At 34.0% G+C, this 22,986-nt stretch overlaps 1 protein-coding gene across 1 annotated transcript; it reads left to right on the top strand.

Annotated features, from left to right (window-relative positions):
• Positions 1-17,181: 17,181 nt before the first annotated feature.
• Positions 17,182-17,816, top strand: LOC111984614 (uncharacterized). The gene has a single exon (XM_024016231.2). The coding sequence runs from the start codon at positions 17,278-17,280 to the stop codon at positions 17,671-17,673; it is 396 nt and encodes a 131-aa protein (XP_023871999.1). The 5' UTR covers positions 17,182-17,277; the 3' UTR covers positions 17,674-17,816.
• Positions 17,817-22,986: the final 5,170 nt, after the last annotated feature.

The raw sequence follows: 22,986 nt of genomic DNA, 5'->3' as shown, positions 1-22,986 counted from the left end.
CTGAAGTCTTGGGTCCTATCCTATCTCCAATCTTCTTGCCCATGTTTTGGTCTCAGATATGATAAATAGGCATGCTCTGCGGCTTACTCTTTTGGATTAATAATACTTCTCTTATTTAGGGGGGAAAAAATAGATGAGGCTATGAAAAAGAAATTCTAGGAAAGTGGGGAAATATAATTCTCCTCCAATGCATATAGTTTTTTTTTTCTTTTTTTAATATTAGTTTTTCAAATGTAGCAAAAAAATGGTTTTATTTATTTATTTATTTATCAAGCTATTTTTTCATAAACAAGATCTCATTCTCCTTAGTATGAAATTCTTATGAAACTACCATAAAGCACTTAAGTCAGATTAGCTAAAGTACTACTTGGTAGCTTGATTATGTTGCTGCATTTTTTTACTAGCCTAAATTTTTACTTCTATAAGATTACAATAAGTCTACTTTTTCACTATTGTTGATATGGTTGTTTTAATTAGCGTATAATAAAAGTGGTATTGGTGATAAATATTAAACTCATATAAAAATGATGTTATTCAAATTATAGCATACCTAGCTTACTGCTTACACAAACTTAGAATAGTGCTGAAAGTTGTTGTGTGTCTAAGCTCTAAGGTTGGTCATAAGATTATTTTACGGGCAAGCAAAATCAATCTTACTTTCTAGGTTGGATTGTATCTACCGACTCATGTTTGACCAAAGGCTTCTTTTGTCTAAGAACAACGTTTTTGAATAAACACTAGTTATAGAGACGTGTAATGATGATGATTCTCACAATAATTAGAACAATACTCTATCTAGTACTATCATTATATGCTTACATTACCAATGACTACTTAGTATTTAAAAGCGACAATTAAGATGGATTTAGCAGTCAATAATTAAGACTATGATATTCGTGATTTGGTGTCCCTCATAGAATCTTCTCTCTCATCCATTATCCATTGCTTTTGGTTTGGCTTTCTAATTTATCAATTTCTTGTCTGTCCTAATTCAGTGCTTTGTATCACGCACCATTGCTATAATCCTCTATCATCAGCCTGCTGCAAAGAAGAATACTTATAAATAAAAAAAATATTTTCTCAATCATGATTTTGAAGTCTCTAGAATGTGTATGTGTGTGTTTTTATTAGGACCCCATGCATGATGAAACTATTATATAAGAATTCACTTTTGATGTGGCTAATGTCCTCAAAAGCCCCATATAGTTTATGATTGACCAAGCAACTAAAGAGTAGAAATTAATTATGATCAACCTTTAACAAATGGGTCATAAAGAAGTGACAACAGGCATGACAAATCGAACGAGGCAGATTGATAATAGAATTTATATATAAACCAGGGGATCTCCCTTGCGTAAAATTTCCTTCTCTTCCCATCTATGTTTGTCAAATTTTTATAGGAGTTTAAGGGTCAATACTTCAATCATTAATGTTTCTAAGTTTCTAACCTTTTTTCCCCAAAAAGACAAATAAGAAGTTCAACAATCAATGTGCCCGTTTACCATAATTAATTAATTCAAAGATATTCTTTTAGACGATTAGGCTTTGAGGAGGAGATTCAAGGATAAGTCCCACAATTTTTCCTTTATTTAAAAAAAAAAAAATGATGGGACATCGTTCCACTTTGGAAAGTAATATGGTTCTAGAAGTTCACTACTTCACCTGCCTTGTTAACTCTTCCAAATACAATTGGATTCAATAACATTGAAATGATGGCTTAAGCTTTCAAATTTGCTCATGAAATTCAAAATAAGTAATAATTGGATAATAGGGGTGGCAATTTGTATTCGCAGGTCAGGTTTGTATTGTGTTGAGCTATGAGTATTCAACTATATGAGTTTATTTGAACCCGGCCTGTTGAGTAAACGCATTAAGAATTCTCAACTCTAATACGACTTGTAAATATTTCTTAAAAAAATACTTTTTAATGGTAAAAATACTGTAGATAATGGTATAAATTAGTTGAAATAGAAGTGGGACCCATGAATAGTAACAAAAATAATATGAATAGTAAAATAAGCTAACTTTTTAATTTTTGTCAAACACACACTAAAATAATAGAATTATTTATCCAAATGTGATTCTATCCTTCCTTACTCAGAATCTCATTTTAGATGATTCAATTGCATTTTTGATGCTCTTTCATTCTTTCTTAATATTTCACAAAATTGAATGTATGTTTTTCATAAGAAAGGGGTTTTATTTTTTGTTAATTTTTTTTCTTTAGTAGTTGGAGAATTTTTTTTGAGAGATAATTACAACATGCTACTAACCCTACAACTCGAACCCTTTCCCCCTAGACCCCTAAGCACTTTGTGCTCATAGGCTTGTATATACCTTCAACGATTAAAGAGGTTATATTATCCACTTAGCAAAATATAGTAAATAGTAATACATTCACAAAAAATAAAAATTGTTTTATTTTTAGTATGTAAAGTTTCTTGATCCATCTAATTGCCAAACACATGGACATAGCTATATATGGACCAGGAGGGCAATGGTCTCCCCTAAATTTTTTTAAAGAAAATATTATTATATTAATGAGTATAAATTTTAGCAATTTTGTTCAATAAAATTACATTTTGCCTCATTAACAATGCTATCAATTCTTTTAAGAGTAATGTTATAATTACAAACTTTTTTACAACATTTTTACAAACTATTAAGGTAGCAAATTCTTATTGGTTCGTATATTTGCATCACTTTTTACTTACCAATAATCACTCACCACATTAGCAATTTGTAAAAATTTTGTAGTTTTAGCATTTTCCACCTTTTAAAGGCCATAAAAAATTAATAGATTAAATCTTAAACAAAATATACAAACCCCAAAAAATTAATACAATAACAAAAATTACCAATAATAAAACTAAAAAAAAAAAATTAAGCTCAATCGACCTATTTTACCCAAAACAAACAACTTGATTTTTTAAATAGTTTAAAAAAAAAACCCTTAATGGTAAAATAGTAAATTCAAAAGTCAGAGTCGTTGCACACAACAAGCAATAAAGCCAACTCCTAACTCTAAGTCTTGACCCGACCTGACGAAGCAACTTACACAACCTTTAATAAAATCAAAAATAAAAATAAAAGTATAGGTCAGGTGGAATAATCCAGGGATTTGGATCCTTCAGTTTTTTGTTATTTCTCTCGCGTCAAGTCCTAGGAAACTTCTTGACCAATTTCATTGGGCATCATTTATCTAATCGATTTCGTTTTTTTTTGGGTAAATGTGGCATTGTTTTATCCAAGAGTATCATTATCATTGATATCTCCCAAAAATGGTACATATATTACAGCATCATTAGCCAAAAACACAGTTACATCCAGGGTACGTAAAGGTGTAATGAATTACAAAATCTTCCTCGTGGAAGATTCCTCACCAATTTCCTCCTGTCTTCTATAAAATTGTGGTGTCTATCCCTAAATCTTAGAATTGATTTGACATTGATTTCATTGAAACATTGTGTATTCTATCACTACTTGACGAACTTAATTAATAATTATATACTCCTATAAAATATAATTATTTAATAGGGTTAAATAAAACAAACAAACAAACCTAACATACACGTATTTAGATTCTAAATTTGTTCACTTGTGCTAAGCAATATTCCAGAAGCACAAACTTATATATTTCTAATACCACTGGGCCAAGACCTCTAATAACCTAAAAAATAAGAAAAAAAACATGTTCTTTAACAGTTATAATAGCATTCTGGTTCTTGCATGTGCTAACCTAATCCCTGAATAGCTACGCTAATTGGCTTTATTAAGAAAGAAAAGAAAAGGTAGGCTTTTCTAAGGCTGAACTTCAAAAAGAAAAAGGTATTCTGGGCAGTAAAATATGACTCGCATAGAAACATACATAGCAGCTAGCACGCTACACAGCCAAGCCAACACTGCGCTAACTTTTTCTTTATTTTTAGAAACTGTGCTTATAAAAATAGGTAGGAAGCTTCCAGCTATAGTATACTGCACTTCTTTTCAATGCGACTTCTATAGTGTAATTTAAAAAGTTAAGCCAAGGATAGTGACAATGAAGACCAAGAAAATAATGGACGTATAAAGGGTAGTAGGTAAACAAGTACTTTATATATATTCTTCTTGGTCTTCTGGTTATTAAATGGGGACGTGAGACGGTGAGAGTCTATCAATGGTTAGGAAGACTTGGGACAGGTTTGGTATTGGAATATAGTGGTGAATATGACTCTAGCTTTAATTACTTGACTCTAAAGTCTAAACACAAGCGGTACCAATTCATAAAACTTCATACTAGGGGCTTGATTTCACATTTAACTAAAAGATAAGGATGAAGGATCATTCTTTTTTTTTTCTTTTTCTTTTTTTCGCATTATCTGTGTTTGAGTATTTTTATGACTTGTTGTCTAATTTGACCATGTCAAATGATCCTTCAATTCTTTATATATCATACTTAATTCTTAAATTCCATAAATTCTTACAATCTCAGTCCAATCTTCTCATTCAATCTTGTAGGCCCTCTTTTCTATTGGAGTTAAAATACCAATTTTAACAACCTTAATTGCACCAAGCACAACTTGATCAAAAAAAAAATTTCTTATTTTGATAGGTAAATTGCAGGGAAGGAAGAGGTAGGTTGAATTGTTGAAACACAGATATGATGTTATTACCATTATTTTATCATTAGGAATGGCAATGAGTCGAGTTTGGGTTGGGTTTCTTTATACCTGAACTCGACCCAAAACCCACCCCCCATAACTAGTGGCGACTCCAAGAATTTTTTCCAGGGTGTTCCTCAACAAGCACAAATTACACAATCTAATAAAAAGAAAATTTTATATATTGACAACAACAACAACAACAATAAAAAAAACTCGCAAATACATAAAATTTACAATTGTCTTCTACGAGTTTTCATATTTTGAAAGCATTACATGATAGTCTCATTATCAATACTACAAGCTATATCTTTTTCAATATACACAACCAAGCAATCATTCATCCACTGATCTCCCATTTGATTGCACAGTTCATTCTTTATATATTTCATTGCTGAAAAACTTTTTTCTACTGTTGCAGTAGCAATAGGAAGGGTCAAAGTTAACTTCAAAAGCAAATGGACTAATGGATAAGTTTCATGCTTCCTTGTGTTAACTAATTTTTCAGCAAGCTCGCTAATTCCTTGAAGCTCTAAAAAGAAGTCATTATTGCGCATATCAAAAATATAATTTTGAAGTTGACAGTGAAGTACCAAGATATCTATCCCAAGAAAATCAAATGGATAGAACTTAGCTAGACGTATCAATTTTTCCTTATCAAAAGCCGCAAATGAATTACTTGGATTCAAACAAGCCATACAAAGTAGCAAATCGGTATTCGCCTCTGAAAAATGGTTGTTAAGCTCTTGAAGTTGCATATCTATGACTGTGTAGAATAGCTCAACACGATAATAATGTAAATTTGTATTTTGTTGGATGTTGTGTCGCAGCCTCCCACTTACTACAAATATTTCATCCATGTTCAAGATAGGAATATCATGTGAGGCATAAAATGAAGACACTTCAACCAATACACATTTCCATTTGTCATCTTTCATCACTTGCAACCGTTGCTTAGACACCTTAACAAGATCCATAGCATTTACTATATCTTGATTTTTTTTTTTTTTTTTTTTTTTTTTTTTTNAAAAATCTCTCCCACTTGTTGATTTTCTCTCTTTGCCAATCTCTTTATAGTTAGGACAAATCTCTGTGGTGACCCACGTTGACTCCTCTTCTCTTGGTACTAATAATAAAGTTTATTTTTTTATTTACTAGTATTTCTTTTCATACTTTTGCCATACTGTAGATGAATCCATGTTATACGGACTCTGCATATGACACAAAAAGTTGAATCCCATTTTGACCAAGAAGATAATAAGTGAACTTCACCAGATGATTCTCAACAAGACCCGACTGCAGATGCAAATGATTCAATCTTGTATAAAGTCACTTAACAACTTGATTAGGTGCATCAAATTAGGGCAAGACAACTTCCATTCAGGGCTTTAGCGCACTAGATGAAACATGTTGCAAACACAACCAGTTGGATACGTGTAAATCGTATCGGTTTTAATTAAATAAAGTCATCAAATTAAAACTTTTATTTCTTTTTATTGATAACTTAAAGAGAAATTTTATGTCCACAATATTTTCATAACAAATTAAAAGTGTCAAGTTGTTATTAGGGTAAAAAAGTAATTCCAGTAGTATGTTCAAATTTGAACCAAGATTGATCAATTGGTAAGGCTTGGACATTTCGTCTAACCTGTCTAGGTTCGAGTCCCGCTGCCAACAATCCGTCCTTAGTGTGCATTCAAGGTATGTGGGATGAATACGCCATAGATGTCACACTCATGTCCTAAGGATTGTGCCTTTCTATCTTAAGGAGATTCGTCCTTCGTATCCATGTCCATAGATATCCTATAGTTTTGACTCGTCAAGTGTGCCCATTAGATAACAGCGAATGGGAGTTTCAAAAGTATGGTCATTAGATACATATTCTATAGTTTTAAAAGAGGTCGTTGTGAATGAGTGATGACTGACAAACCAAATCCATTAGTTTCCCCCCATCTCAAAGCCATTCATCCATCAAACTTGTACGGGCTTCAAATTGTTAAGTGCCATAGGTATAATGGTAATTTCATGTTGCTTCAATCTCATAATTGTCGCATTGATTGCAACATGGCATTGGGAATAACTCATTCTAGGACGAATTTATGGCATTTTGAAGAATAATACTCCTAATCACTTTGAACATTCACGTCCAGCAGTGGCGACTTTAGGAATTTTTTTTAGAGTGTTCCTAATTTTTTTTTTTAGTTGAAAGATCCAAAGCCATCATCAAAGAGATGAAGATGAATCTTGCACAAGAGATAAATCTTGGATATGTGGTTTTCTTATCAAATATTTGTCAATAATTCTAGCAAAAGAATAAACAATAAACTATAAGTTCATTTAAAATATTAATAAAATTATTAATTATTGTTGTTTAGTTGTTTCATTAATTTGTTTGTATTTTATAAACTATAGTTTGTTATATTATTGTATCATTAATTATAAAATTATTAATTGTTATTTAACCTAACATAATTTAATTTATTTATCTTTTATAATATATTGGTTAATTATAAACTTTAATTATTGTTGTTTAGCGTAACAATAAACTATATTGTTTTAATTTGTTTATCATTAATTATATTGTTTTAATTTGTTATATTGTTTAGCCCCTTGTGCACATTACACTAAAAGAGCTTGACATTACACATTTCATATGCAGCACAATAATTAAAGTAGTGTAATTTCAGAAGCACAAGCCTCATGTCTGATGCCCCAATCACAATAGCCGGGCAATCAAAAAATTTCACAATCACAGATTCACAAATCACAATACACACTAAAAAACAATTCTCACCAACACAGTGAACACACACTGACCAACACCAACAGATAAGATAAACACTAAAGCCAAATTCAAAAAGACAAAAAACAGGAAAAAGCAAAATACAAATAAAACCCTTTCATTTGGCTAGCCAATCAGAGAGAGAGAGAGAGAGAGAGAGAGTTATTAAGTTAATTTAGTCTTAAAGAATAAAGACAAAAGAGAGAGAGACATTCATTATTTTAGTTTTCATTTCAGACTTCAGTGAGATAAAGAGAGAGAGAGAGACTGAGAGAGAGAGAGAGAGAAAAAGAGAGAAAAAGAGAGAGAAATTAGAAATACCTTGAGGGAGCTCAGGGAGGGATCTGCGATCTGCGAGCACCGAGCACCATAGCTGAGTAGAATGATCTGCGATCTACCGTCTAGGATCTGCGATCTGCGATGAGGGGTGAGCGATGACGACAAGGGGCGAGCGAGTGAGCGACGACGACGACAAGGAGCGAGCTACGCCGACGACGATCGAGTATTGGGGTTTTTTTGGTATGGTTTTTATAAACACAGTATTGGAGTTTGTTTTGCTCTGTATAGACTGTATCAGTGTATTGGGGTTTGGTTTTCTCTACTTTCTCTGCTAGCGACATGACCGTGGGTACGGTGGGTTTGATTTCTAATTCTCTATGTTGTTGTTTTTTTTTTTTTTTTTTTTTCATATTTTAGTTCAATTTTTTTTGGGCTTCTTCTTCTTCATTTTTTATTTTTTTATTTTTTTATTTTAGTTCAAATTTTTTTTTGGACTTTTTTTTGGGGGGGGGGCTTGAAAGTTGAACAAATAATTTTTTTTTTAAAAAAAATTTGAGGTTGTTTCTAATTTTGTGATTGAGGGTGTTCTTAATACAGCTTAAATATAATTTTTTTCAGATCACGGTGTTCTTGGGAACACCCTGACCTGTACGTGGCGTCGCCACTGACATCCAGTATTTTCAGACTGTTCTATTTTATCATTTCAAAAGCTATTTTATATATTATACCATATCATTTTACAATACATCTAACATCTCAACTTTTATTTTACAATACAACAAATTAAAATTATATAAATTATACAATAAAATAATAAACAATTTCTCTCTCTCTCTCTCTCTCTCACACACACACACACACACACACACACACACACACATTTGTCCCTGCCTCTCCCTCACTTTCTCAACAACAAACAAATAATCACCACCATACCCACCACACCACCACTGCCCTCTGCCCACCAAAATCTNTAAGATTTTAGTTCAAATTTTTTTTTAGGCTTTTTTTTTTTTTTAAGTTGAACAGTTTTTTTTTTTTTTTTTATTTGAGGGTGTTCCTAATACAACTTAAATATTAATTTTTTTTTTTTTTAATTTTTTTCAAGTCAGGGTGTTCCTGGGAACACCCTAACCTGTACGTGGCGTCGCCACTGACCATAACCCGAACCCAACCCATTAACTAAACAGGTTTTTTTATTGCCCCAAACCCGACCCTACAGGCCCTGCGGGCCTCACCTTGCCACTCAAAAATTTTTCTTTTCAAAAATATTATGTTTTCTAAAAGCCCATAAATATGGCCCTTTTTTTAAATCTGAAATCCAGCTCATACAAAACAAATAAAACATAAAGTTATCATATGAACCTCACTTGATAATGCCATAATAGCGCAGGAAGTCATCCATACCCTTAGCAAAAAGAAGGGGAAATTGAGGTATATGGTGCTGAAGATTGTTCTTGAGAAGGTGTATGACAAACTTGAGTGGAGTTTTATACGAGATATGCTTATAAGAGTTAATATGCCTACGGATCTAGTTGATATTATCATGAGTTGTGTGACGATGGTCTTTACCTCAATTGTTTTCAATGGGGAAGCTTTGGAGAGAGGGATTCGTCAAGGGGACCCCCTATCACCTTATCTTTTCATTCTCTGTATGGACTTTCTTGGACATCTTATTGAGGATAATGTAGCACTAACCTTTGGAGACCGGTCAAAGTCTCACAAAGAGGACCCTCCATTTCTCATTTGATGTTTGCGGATGATTTGGTGTTCTTTGCTAAAACAGACCATGCGAACTGCTCTGCCATTAGGGATGTCCTAAATGTTTTCTACAATATGTCAAGGCAAACAATTAGTGAAGCTAAGCCGAGGATGTTTTTTTCCCCCAATGTTGATAGGGATGATAGGGAAGCTTTTTGTGACATTCTCGGGTTTGCCTCTACTCCTTGCCTAGGAAAATACTTGGGTATTCCTATCAGATAACCTGGCATGTCTTCACATGAGTAAGGGTGGAAATTCGTGTTTGCATGTCAAGTTCGTGTCATGTCGAGTCATGAGTATTAGACTATATGGGTCTACCTTAACCCGACAATTTTATTAAACGGGTCAAGATTCCTCAACCCTAACATAACCCATTTATTAAACGGGTTAGTCGTGTCGGCCCATTTATCAGATTTTATCAAAATAATAATAATAATTTTAGTATTAAAAAAATTAATATGAATTATGAAAACCCTAACAAATAAATATTTTTATATAAAAATTAGAACTAATAAGTAACTGCATTACAAATGATAATTCAAAATTAAAGCATATCTCAATATCACATATAATCAATCATAATATGTCAAACAAAATAAACCACAACAATTAAGAAGTTTATATACTTAGGGTTTGTAGGGTATATTGGTAAAATGTTATTGAATTAAACAGGTCAAACAAGTCAAACGGGTTCCATGTGATGGACGCTAACCCAACCCATTTATTAAACGGGTTAGTTGTGTCAACCCGAATATGACACAAACCCATTAAGTCTCAATCCATAACTTATTAATTTCGTGTTGTGTCGAGTTCGCGGGTCGTGTCCAATTTTGCCACCACTGCCCATGAGAACAATTTTATTTTAAACAGAGTGAAACAAAAGCTAGCGAGATGGAATTCCAATTTGCCTTTGTTGGTGGGGCGTGCTGTGCTTATTCAAGCTTCCTCGGCCTCTCTCCCAGGTAGAGTGTTGGATGGTATAGACCAAGTGAACCGTAACTTCTTGTGGGGTGCCACAGAAAACCAGAAAAGGGTTTATTAGGTTGGGTGGCAAAAAGTAACTAAATCTAAGGAGGAGGGTGGCCTTGGTTTTCAAACAGCAAGGGGAAGAAATACTGCCCTCCTTACAAAACTTAATTGGAGATTCCACACAGAACAAGAAGCTCCTTGGGCCAAGGTCCTAAAACAAAAATATTGTACTGCTAGGAGAGCAAATGCCACCAATGCTGATCATGTTCCTTGTTCCCAAGTCTAGATAGCCATAAAGCGAGGTAGAGAAGTCTTTAACAAAAGTAGCATGTGGATTATAGGAAGGGATAGTAAGCAGAGTTTCTGGTATTGGAACTGGACCAACAAGGGCCTCATTTGTCAAATGATTCAAGGCCCTTTAACCCGAGAAGTTTCCCATCTAGAGGTTAAGGATGCTATTATAGATTTAGGATGGGATTGGGATCGGATCCCTTTTGTTTTGCCTGTAGAAATTAGGGACCTGATCCAAGCTATTCCAATGTCAATCACAAGCAGAGGGAGTGACAGATTAGCTTGGATGGGCATTGCCAAAGGCAGGTTTGATGTTAAAAGTGCTTATTCTCTGAGTGTAGATTCTACTATTATGCCTCCCTTTTCCAATTGGTTGGATTTGGAAAATCAATATATTGCCTAGGATAAAAACCTTTCTATGGAGGTGTATGCATGATAGCATTGGAGTGAAGGGGTGCCTTGCAAGGAGGGGTGTAGTGAATGATGATATATGTCCCATCTGTCAAGAAGAAACGGAGTTGGTGTTGCATGCCTTGCAAGATTGTCCTCAGGTCAAGGCTGTTTGGTTGCAGTTGGGAGTTAGGGACACAAATCAAATCTTCTGGAGGAGTGATCTTCAAGAGTGGTTGGCAATGAATGGGAAAGCGTGCAATATGGTCATGTATGGGAGGAACCAGTGGAGTATGCTCTTTTCTTTTGCAATTTGGATCACTTGGAAAAGCAGGAATCAGTCGGTTTTTTCTAGCAAAGCGTAGAACTCGAACCTGACTTCTAATATTGTCAACCAAACAATTGAGTTTATGTATTGTACCAGCTCTCAAAGGAATCCAATTCGAAGGGTGGTGATGAGTCAAAAATTTATGATCATCATTAATCTGAGATCGTCATTAAACAAGAGAAGACGTTACACATTTATTACGCTCATTAATGACAAAGTGTAACAGACAGAGCAACGGTCACAGAACGAGCTGTGAACTTCAAACAAAGATTTTGTAATGCACTAGCCGTTAAGCATAGATACAGCAATTCATTGCCCATTAATGAGGCACACAACTATAAAAAGAGAAGGCAATAGAAGTTAAAGGTACACATAAAAATACTCTACGAAAATCACTCTCCAATCAATTCTCTCTAAAATCCTTCTCCCTTACTGACTTAAGCATCGGAGGCGATTTGGCTAATGCCACATTGGCGTGTTACTCTTCCACCTAGTTCATTTTGCAAGTTTTCCTTCAACAAAGGCGATCCTAATCACAGCTTCGTTTATTCACTACATTGAGGAGCTCAACTGCTGATTTTTTTACATCATCAAGTGGTAATTACATGTCACTGGGAAAGACCACCTGAGGGACGGATGAAGTTGAATTCTGATGGGTGTGCTGCTAGAAGTCCAGGTTTAGCTAGTTGTGGAGGCATTGTGCGAGATAGCCATGGGGATTAGATTTCTAGGTTCTCAAGGCGTATAGGGATAACGAATAGTTTTGTGGCTGAATTATGGGGATTAAGGGATGGCCTAATGTTGTGCAGCAACCTGAATATTCTTTACGTTATTGTTGAATTGGATGCTAAAACTATAGTTGATATATTTGGTAGGAATGACTATGTAAATGACGTGCTTTCTCCCATTTTGGATGACTGCAAGATGCTCATCACCAAGTTTCACCAGATACAATTTAAACACTATTACCAACTAGCAAACCGATGTACAAATGCTCTCGCAAGGATGAGTGCTGAACAAGAAGTAGATTTTAGGTCTTTTGAAAGTCCTATGGATTTTTTTAAATGTTTTTCAGCAAGATTTTAATGGCTTGTACCTTAACAGACTTTGTCCTGAACCCATTGGAGTTTCTTAGTTTTTAATGAATCGTCTCTTTCAACCAAAAAAAAAAAAAACCAAGAAAATAATGGACGTAAAAGGGTGTAGGTAAATAAGTACTTTATATATATTCTTCTTGGTCTTCTGGTTATTAAATGGGGACGTGGGAGTCTATCAAGGCCAAGGGTTAGGAAGACTTGGGACAGGTGTTGGAATTGGAATATAGTGACAAATATGACTGGCTAGCTTTAATTGCTTGACTCTGAAGTCCAAACACGGTACCAAATTCATAGAACTTCATACCAGGGGCTTGATTTCACATTTAACTAAAAGACAAGGATGAAGGACCATTCCTTTCTTTTTTTTTCTTTTTTTTTTCTTTTTTTTTTCGCATTATCTGTGTTTGATTTTTTATAACTTCTTGTCTAATTTGACCATGTCAAATGATCCTTCAATCCTTTACATATCATACTTAATTTTTAAACTCCATAAATTCTTACGATCTCAATCCAATCTTCTCATTCGATCTTGTAAGCCCTCTTTTCGATTGGAGTTAAAATACCAATTTTAACAACCGTAATTGCACCAAGCACAACTTGATCAAAACTTTTTTTTTTCTTCTTTTGATAGGTAAATTGCATGGAATAAGAAGGTAGGTTGAATTGCTGAAACACAGATATGATGTTATTACCATTAGGTTATTATTAAGAATGTCAACGGATCGAGTTTGGAACGGGTTTTTTTATACCCGAATCCAGCCCGAAACCTGCCCCAATAAGCCAAACCCGACCTCTTAACTAAACGGGTTTTTTTATTGCCCCAAACCCGACCCTACAGGCCCCGTGGTCCCCACCTTGCCACTCCAAAATTTTTTCTTTTCAAAAATATAGTGTTTTCTAAAAGCCCATATATTATGTTTTCTAAAAGCTCTTAAATATGGCCCATTTTTTAAATCTAAAATCCAACTCATACAAAACAAATAAAACATAAAGTTATCATATGAACCTCACTTGATTGCAATTTGTTAACTTAACAACTTGTGATAAAATTAGAAAAGAGTTACGTCTCTAGCATTTCTACCTCGTGAAGGGCCAAGTAAGAATATGTAAAGTATGTGACAGTAACAATTAAGGCAAAATGGAAGTTTGGCAGAGAGTAGGTTGCTTATGCTATTATATTTGTTCATCTTAGTATTCTAAGATTTAGGTGAAATAACAAAGGGTTCACTAGTTCAAACTATTCGAGTGATAGTCAAAGTCCAAATTGGAACAATCCTACTAGCACTTCATTGGAACTAGTCACATTTTAATAAATCAACTAACTAAAAAATAGCAGACTGATGGTAATTTTATAATGCATTTATTGTCAAGGAGTGAATATTGAATACTATAGTCAAATCTTATTCTTTGTAATTTTCTAATAAAGAAAGAAGTCAATGGGCCCTTTTTATAATGAATAAAAATGATCATGAAGGAGAAAAAGAGAACAAAAAAGAAACTACAAGCTTGTGGGTAAATAAGACCATCTAAGATAGAGGTGATGGGGATGCTAAGTTGCTAACACAAAATGATACATTTAGTTATATGAAGGGCCACAAAATTAACTTCCTGAAAGTGTGATTTACAAATCAACTAGTAAATGAGTTTAAGAACAGTATAATTTTAGTAGCGATATTGGTTATTTTCTGTAGGTCAATGAGGAGAAGCTGATATTTTTTGAATCTAGGGGATGAAATTCAGTGCCTTGCTTTTATCTTCAAAAGGGGAACAAAGCTCTATTAGCAAGGCCTATCTCTGATGGAAACCAGGAGTGTCTATTTTAGTAGTATTTCCAGAAACTAACATGAGCCCAAAATCAAATTGAATGGACCTAAACACTTTGGTCCAACTAAACCCCACTCAGACTGACACAAAGGAATTTTTTTTAATTTTAAAGAATAGCCTATAGCTGTATAGGATGTCAGAAGCACATGTTCGATTGGGCTTATATTGGATCGAAATCACAAGCCCGCCGCATTCAAATTTAAAGCCTAAAAAGGTAAGAAGCAAAGCGCCGAAAGCAAAAAGCCCAAAACCAACTGGCTAAATTCTATTTTTTGAGAGTACGCTTGGCCGAACTTTGCTTCGATAATTCATTAAGGAATCTGATACCAAAGCAGGAAAGAAGAAGAAGAAGAAGAAGGAAAAAAAAAAAAAAAAGTTATTCTAGGACCAATAATGGTAGGATTATGTAATTTCACACACACTTTGCTGCAAGCCATAAACAGATTAATAGCATGTTTGGATGTTTAAAAAAGGAGGGGGAGTAGAGTAGAGGAAGGGAGAGTAATGCAATTACCTTGTTTGGAAGTTTTTTAAAGAATGAGGGGGAGGGGTTTGGAGGAGTTTGGAGGGGTTTGGACTCCCTCTAGCCCCCCAATTTTAATTCCTCCAAATTGGAGAGATTTGGAGGGGGAGTAGAGTACATAAACTATTGACCAAGTAAATTACCTAATTTACCCTTATTATATTAACAAAATTACACAAGGGGAAGGGCTAATTACTCCCTTCCCCTTTATTAATTTTAAAAACATCCAAATAAGGTGGAGGTGAATCATTCTCCTCTACTCTCCTCCCCACTACTCCCCTTCCCTCTACTCCCCTCTCTCTCTAAACTTCCAAACAAGCCATAAATGGCCGAGAAAAATTAATTGATTTATGTGATAGAGATAAAATGTTAGTCATAGTTTGTCATATATAATAGTTATTGCAAAAAAAATATAAAAAGTGTATGACACTAGTATTATTATTTTAGGATTACACCTTTTGCGGCTTATATTTTTCATAATTATCCTAGAAGAATGTAATTAGTTACTAGCCTCAACACACACGTTTCGTGCGTGCGATTAGACTTTTGTTTTTAGTGGTTCTATTTTGTAGAAAAAAAAACTGTAGTTTTATTTTGAGAACCTAATTTATTTATATTATTATTTAAGGGGTTTTTCCTATTTGAAATCCTTTTTTTTTTTGTTCAAAAATGCTCCTACACCCTTATCTTTAAGTAGAGACAAAACTAAATAATAATCTAATAAAAATACAACTTTAACTCCCACTAAAATATTACCTAAAAAATAAGATCACTCTTCTGTTGAATTTCAAATTATTTTATCCACTTATAAATTAAATTCTCAAAATAAAAATAAAAATGATATATATAATAAAAAAGAGATGCTACGTCTACAACAAATCACAGGTGGTTAATTGTTATTGATTTAAATTTGAAACTTACACTAAGATTACTTTTTTGCCCCAACAATAACAACCAGTAACAATTTGCTACTTAGGATTTATTGTAAAAATGTTGTAGACATATCATTTCCAATAATAAAAATACAGTTTTTTTTTCCTACAAAGAAGGCCTCATTGTACGTGTGGAGTGCATGTGATGAGGCTAAAAAATAGGATCACTCTCCTGTAGTCCTGTTGATTTTCAAATTACTTTATCTACTTATAAATTAAATTCTCAAAATAAAAATTATATATATATAAAATAAAAACACAATTTTTTTGGTTTTTTTTTTTCCTACAAAATAAACGTGTAATATTTGTTCATTTTTTGAAACTAGCCTCATGATACTCTTGATTGTATTAGTAGTTCTAAATGCGTAATATTAATGAAAAATATGTGTAAACTTCAAATTAAAATGAATGAAAAACTATGATACTATAAAAAATATAAAACATAAAAAAGCCTCATTGCACGCGCGCTCGTATGATGAGGCTAGTAAGTCGATAAAGCAAATTGAAAATCAACAGGAGATTATCCCTATTTTTTAGGCAATGTTTTAATGGGAGCTAGAGTTATAATTTTTACTGGATTACCCTTTAATTTTGTCTCTATTTAAACATAAGAGTGTATGGGGTATTTTTGAACAAAAAAATTAGAATTCCAAACAGGGAAAGCCCCTTAAATAGTATTATAGATATGTCGTTTATTCATAAACTCATCATTTTTCTCTACTATTAACACCATGTGTATAAAAGTTGTGGCACATTGATGTGTGTAGCTATGTATTGTTTCATTTTTTTTTTTTTAAAAAGGCTAAATTGCAAACTATATATTTAAAATTTGTGAGTATTTAGATTTTACACCCTAAAATTACAGAATTTAAATTTTACCCACTGAAGTTCTATTTTGTTTACATCATCTCCCCATCCATGTTTTTTGTTTAAGTGCTACATAAACTTGTTACTCATATTTAGTTAATCCAATAAAATGACACCACTTCATTTTTATTATGCCATGACATTTTTAATTATTATATTTTTTAAATTTTTTTAGGCTATAAAAATAATGTGACGTTATTTTATTGGATTAACTAAACAAGAGTAGCAAATTTATGTAACACTTGACAAAAATATAAATGAAAAACGGCTGTTGCAAACAAAATATAATTTTAAAAAGTAAAATCTAAATTATAAAATTTTAAGCTGAAAAATATAAAAACACACCCAATGCCGAAAGTAACTTAAAAGTAACTTTTTTTTTTTTTTTTGGTTGCATTCATTGCCATCTGTAACAAGAAAAACACACCCAAAGCCGAAAAGCCGCCACGTGTCACACTAGCCCCAATCGGCGTCACTCTCCCGCATAGAAAAGAATAGAATAGGTCACTCACTTCCTCAAATCCCTTGCTCTCGAAGAAAACTCAAAATACCCCCAAATTCCCAAAACCCACCCACAGATCCAACCCCCAAAGAATGGCACTGGAATGGGTTGTTCTAGGCTACGCGGCGGCCGCAGAGGCCATAATGGTCCTACTCCTAACGGTCCCAGGCTTGGAAGGCATCCGTAAGGGCCTGATCGCGGTGACCCGCAACCTCCTGAAACCGTTCCTCTCCATAGTCCCATTCTGCCTCTTCCTTTTGATGGACATATACTGGAAATACGAGACTCGCCCGAGTTGCGAGACCCCCGAGTCTTGCACTCCGACCGAGCACCTCCGCCACCAAAAGTCCATCATGAAGAGCCAGCGCAACGCTCTCCTCATCGCCGCCGCCATCGTCTTCTACTGGCTCCTCTACTCGGTCACCCATCTCGTCACTCGCATCGAACAGCTCAACCAACGCGTCGATCGCCTCAAGAATCGCGACTGATTCCCGATTTCGCCGTGTCCGTGTCCTACAGATAAGTTAACCGCTGTTATGTAATGTGTTGTTTCACAAAATTAGATCCTGCTCTGGTTTGGACTTTTTGTTTTTTCATTTAATGCAAATTACAGTTGTTTTTATTTGGATTATTTCTTGATTCTGTGATTTTTTTTTTTTTTTTTTTTTTTTTTTTGGTGTGGGTCAAAATAAAGAATGAATGGTTGATGAAAATAGCAAATGGATTTGGGGCTTTTTGGTTATAGTTTTTAGGGATTTTGATTCTAAGAACAAATTGTGGCTTTGCTTCTCCCGTTTGTTGCATTGAGTTTGGGGTAGCCGTGTCCCTGTCCGTGTCAGTAGCCGTGTCCCTGTCCTACAGATAAGTTAACCGCTGTTATGTAACGTGTTGTTTCACAAAATTAGATCTTGCTCTGGTTTGGACTTTTTATTTTGTTTTTTCATTTAATGCAAATTACAGTTGTTTTCATTTGGATTATTTCTTGATTCTGTGATTTTTTTTTTTTTTTTTTTTTTTTTTGGTGTGGGTCAAAATAAAGAATGATGGTTGATGAAAATAGCAAATGGATTTGGGGCTTTTTGGTTATAGTTTTTAGGGATTTTGATTCTAAGAACAAATTGTGGCTTTGCTTCTCCCGTTTGTTGCATTGAGTTTGGGGTAGTGTTGGGTTTTATTATGGAAAATGGAAATGGTTAGACTTGTGTTAGTCTTTTTAGTGTTCAGATTATGTTTCTAATTTTTGTTTGGATTCTTTATTGATTCTGTGATGTGTGCGGATGACAAAAATAGCAAATGGATTTGGGGCTTTTGGTTTTATGTTTTAGGGATTTGATCCTAAGAACAAACTGAGGCCTTGCTTTTTCATGTGTTGTTGTATTGAAGGGTTTTATTGTGGAAGAATGTTTATTCTGTATGGCCTGATATGCATTGACAAGTGTTCAAATCCTATTGGACTATGTTAAAAAAAATTGTCTTAACTAACTAACTAATTAGTTGCAAGAGGATTAGGATATAGCTACTTGAAATGCCCTGCATCAGAATGCCTTGTGTTAAAAAAGATCCAGGCTTATCCCTTGGCTACAAGTAATATGGGATTATTGTTTTCCCTAATATTCTTAACGTATCTATTAATTGTCGCTACAAAGTACTTATCTTCAAGCTTTAGGGTTGCTTTTTGCAAACTAAAATTTTCATTGAGGCTTGATGCAATTTTAAGCTTGAGCTTGGGTTTGGGGTTCGAACATTGAGGTATTAAGCGGAATAGTTTGCAAAAGGGGTAGCATGCTTCTTTGCTTATTGTCTGTGAGAAAATGTATCCGAATCTGGATTTTTTTTCAGACTCAAGTCATGTAGCAAAGGAAAATTCAGGTCTCAAAATGAGATAAGAGCAAACTACCATTTGAGCAGCTCTATACACCAATTCTTCCCAACCCCTCCTTGTTCTTATTAATTGCACATTATTCCTTCCCTATCAATGGACCTATTTTATAGAATTTGAGTTATTTGGCTTCAATTAATTCGGGATATGAACTATGACTTTACTCTTAGCTTGCCATATAATTTCATGAATGAGTGTAGGAGTTAAGGATAACCTGGACGTGCTGGTGGGGTTGTTGGGTTGTAGGCATTCTTCCCTCCCTTTGAAATATTTGGGACTAACTTTGGGCGCCAAATTCAAGGAGGTATCAATATGTAATCCTATTTTGGAGAAGACGGAACGAAGACTAGTAGGTTGGAAGAGGCTTTATTTATCTAAGGGAGGTAGGGTCACTCTTATTAAAAGTACCTTATTCTCCTTACCTACTTATTTCCTTTCCATTCTTCCTGTACCTGGGAAGGTTGCTAATCGTATGGAGAAGCTACAAAAAGATTTTCTTTGGAGTGGTATGAATTGTAAATTTCACTTGGTGAAATGGGCGAAGGTTTGCAAGCCAATGCAGGTTGGGGGGCTAGGTATCAAACTATTGAGAAGTTTTAACGCTGCTTTGTTGGGCAAGTGGTTGTGGAGGTATGGTTTAGAGACAGATGCACTATGGAAGAGGGTCATAGAGGCAAAGTATGGGAACATTTGGGGTGCTTGGTGCACAAAATAGGTGACTAATCCGTATGGTGTTAGCCTCTAGAGTTTTATTAGAAATGGTTGGGTGAATTCTCTAAACTGTTACGGTATGATGTGGGTGATGGTACTAGAGTGAAATTTTGGAAGCACGTGTGGTGTGGAGATTGTTCCCTTAAAGAGGCATTTCTAGAACTTTATAGTCTTAGTAGGGCAAGGGATTCTTTAGTGACGGAAGTTATGGGATAGTCTGGCAGGCAACTGCATTAGAATTTTCATTTTCGTCGTTCACCGCAAGATTGGGAGGAAGAATCTTTTGATCGGTTCATGGACATTGTTTACTCTTCGAAAGTGCAAGGGTTGGTCCTAATAAGGTTTGTTGGAAGCTAACTAGGAGTAGAGGGTTTGAGGTTAGCAGTTTTTATCTTTCTTTCTACCCTCCTTCCATTTCTTTCCCTTGGAGGTTGGTGTGGCAATCAAAGGTTCCTTCAAGGGTGGCTTTCTTTTTCATGGTCAGCCTCTTTAGGAAGATTCTTACAACTGATAACCTTCACAAAAGGCATATTGTTGTTTTTGATTGGTGTTACATGTATAAGAGGTGTGGAGAGTCGATGGATCATCTTCTACTTCATTGTCCCTAAGCCTGCGAGTTGTGGTTGTTAGTGTTTTGTTTGTTTGGGCTGCATTGGGTTATGCCACTTAAGATTATTGAGTTTGAATCTTGGCAAGGTAACTTTGGGCGGCATTGCGATATAGATTTTTGGAGACTTGTGCCACACTGTTTGGTGTGGTGTATTTGGAGGGAAAGAAATGCTCGTTGTTTTGAAGGATGTGAACGGTCATTGCTAGAGATTAAGTCATTTTTCTTACACACTCTCCTTGTTTGGAGTGTAGACCTGTCGCATTTTTCTTGTTTTTCTCTTACTCTTTTACTTGATCGTTGTAATTTTGGGTCTTGATTTTTTGCCCCCAATGTACTCACAGTACATCCCCAATATACTCAGATTGGCTTTTTTTTCTTAATAAAATTTATTCGTTATCTATCAAAAAAAAAAAAAAAAAGCCCCTCCAAGTCTAACGTTCCAATCCCCTTGGTTGCAATCAATTTCTAGGGGCCACGTCCCATTGGTGAAGCCAACGCATGACATGGGTCTGGGATTTATCCGGATAAAAAGACATGATGCTCTGCGTGATCTCCAAGGTTCCTCATCATTAAAAATGGAGTTTTATTTATCTGACGACGAAGTCCCCTACCTTATTGCATACCATCTGTTTTTTCTTTTCTTTTTTTCTTTTTTTGCTTCTGATCTTTTGGTTTAGAGCCTAGTATCCAATTTTGGTGTATTGGGATTAACTTGTAGAGCACTGATCCTTTGTCCATTTTTTTAGCTATGCTTTTAAATCTGGTCAATGAGCTTGAATTAGCTCAGCCTAAATTACAATATGAAAAGCTTTATTTATTAACCAATCCCAATCTCTTCCTCCACCTTTTCTTTAACTAAGTTCATATGCCTCTAGTACATGAGCAAATCTGTTATTCATCAACAAAAGACTTTGCCTGTTTAGCTAACTAGAACCCCAAGTTACATGTTATTAAGTTGGGTTAAGGAGACCAGCAACAATTCCAAGATCTTTCTCTGCAGCGAGGACAAGATTAGGCCTGACCTCTACTTTAATCAAATGCTTAACTTTGTAGAAGTCAAGAAGGCAGCTGAAGGCAGCACATACAATAGCACTAGAACCTGAAAGTCCTGTCTGAAATGACAAAATCATAACTTAAGCCATGTTGCAATATCAAGAGTCAAAAATTAAGTTCTAAATGACTATCTCTTCTATTGAAGAGAAGATTAGCAACAACAACAAAGAGACACTATAACACATTTGGTCACAAAAGGTCACATAAAAGCTTTGCTACAAAATCAAAAAGTGAAACATGCTTGCAATTCAGTTTTGTCTACAAGCAAAAATATATAACATCAAATACAGTTCTTGAGGTATAGATGGTCTCTTTCACATTGTTTTATTCACTTTCAGCATTGTCCACAAACATTAAGGAAAAGGTAACCTCCAAACAAGGTAATGCAGATAAAAATTTCACAAAGTGAGAAATATTTAAATCTTAATGTGTTAAATTAAACATCAATTACAATATATTGGAAGACGCAAGATAACCATGGTTATAATGGCATTCATGAGCAAGTGCATAATAGAAAAAATAAATCAATCAATATATATATATAAAAGTAGAGACCTCATAAGAAAGTGCATGAGGTCCTGTCACATGGCACTCTAATATTGCATTTAACTTTTTTTACCATTTTTCATTAAGTTTTTTTTTTTTTTTTTTTTACCCAATAAATCATAGTAACTTATTTTTACTATTATATAAATTTAGTATTTTTTACCTCTTTTTATTAATTTTTTTTTTTTTTTACTGTTACTCAATAGATCATAGTAACTTATTGCATTTAACATTTTTTACGTTTTTTCATTAAGTATTTTTTACTATTACCTAATAAATCATAGTAATTTATTTTTACTATTATATAAATTTAGCATTTTTTACCTTTTTTTATTAAGTTTTTTTTTTACTGTTACTCAATAGATCATAGTAACTTATTTTTACTATTATATTGATATGAGTTGTTCTTGACAATTAGACCAATTAGATCAAAAGTTATTCACTATAAAATTGATTACCTTTTAAAAGTAAACCAAACCTTATGAAAAACTCAGGCCTAGTTCTTACCTTATATATTATGATCCAAGTTTGATCATTCTCACGTGTAAATCAAGGCAAAAACTCTTACCCTCTTACAAACTCTCTTCTTCCTCCCTCACGTATAGATGATACTTCTAGAAAATCTTATTCTCATGAAATATCTCTTCATTTTTCCCCAATTTCAATTCAATATGCTTTTGTCTATTAACAATATTCTATGCAATTTATGCAGACAAATTCTCTGCATCGACCAATGCAACAAAAAATATATATAAATCTTAATATCCCTCAGGTTGCTGAAATAATTAACAAGTGCATATTTCTAAAATTTATAATAACAAAAAAGTCTAATAAAGAGCATATGCTATCTCACAAAATGCCATTAAATTAATATTTTCTTTAAAAAAAATTCAATGATAGGAATGGTAAAAAACATGATCCTATACAAGAAATACCAAAAATACATGCAAAACAATTTTCATAGGAGGATTTATCTTTAAATAATATGAAGACAATAGTAAA

The sequence above is a fragment of the Quercus suber genome, unplaced genomic scaffold (genome assembly GCF_002906115.3).
Source record: "Quercus suber isolate HL8 unplaced genomic scaffold, Cork oak 2.0 scaffold_1034, whole genome shotgun sequence".
NCBI lineage: Eukaryota > Viridiplantae > Streptophyta > Magnoliopsida > Fagales > Fagaceae > Quercus > Quercus suber.
This window is presented reverse-complemented; position numbering and strand designations above follow the sequence as displayed.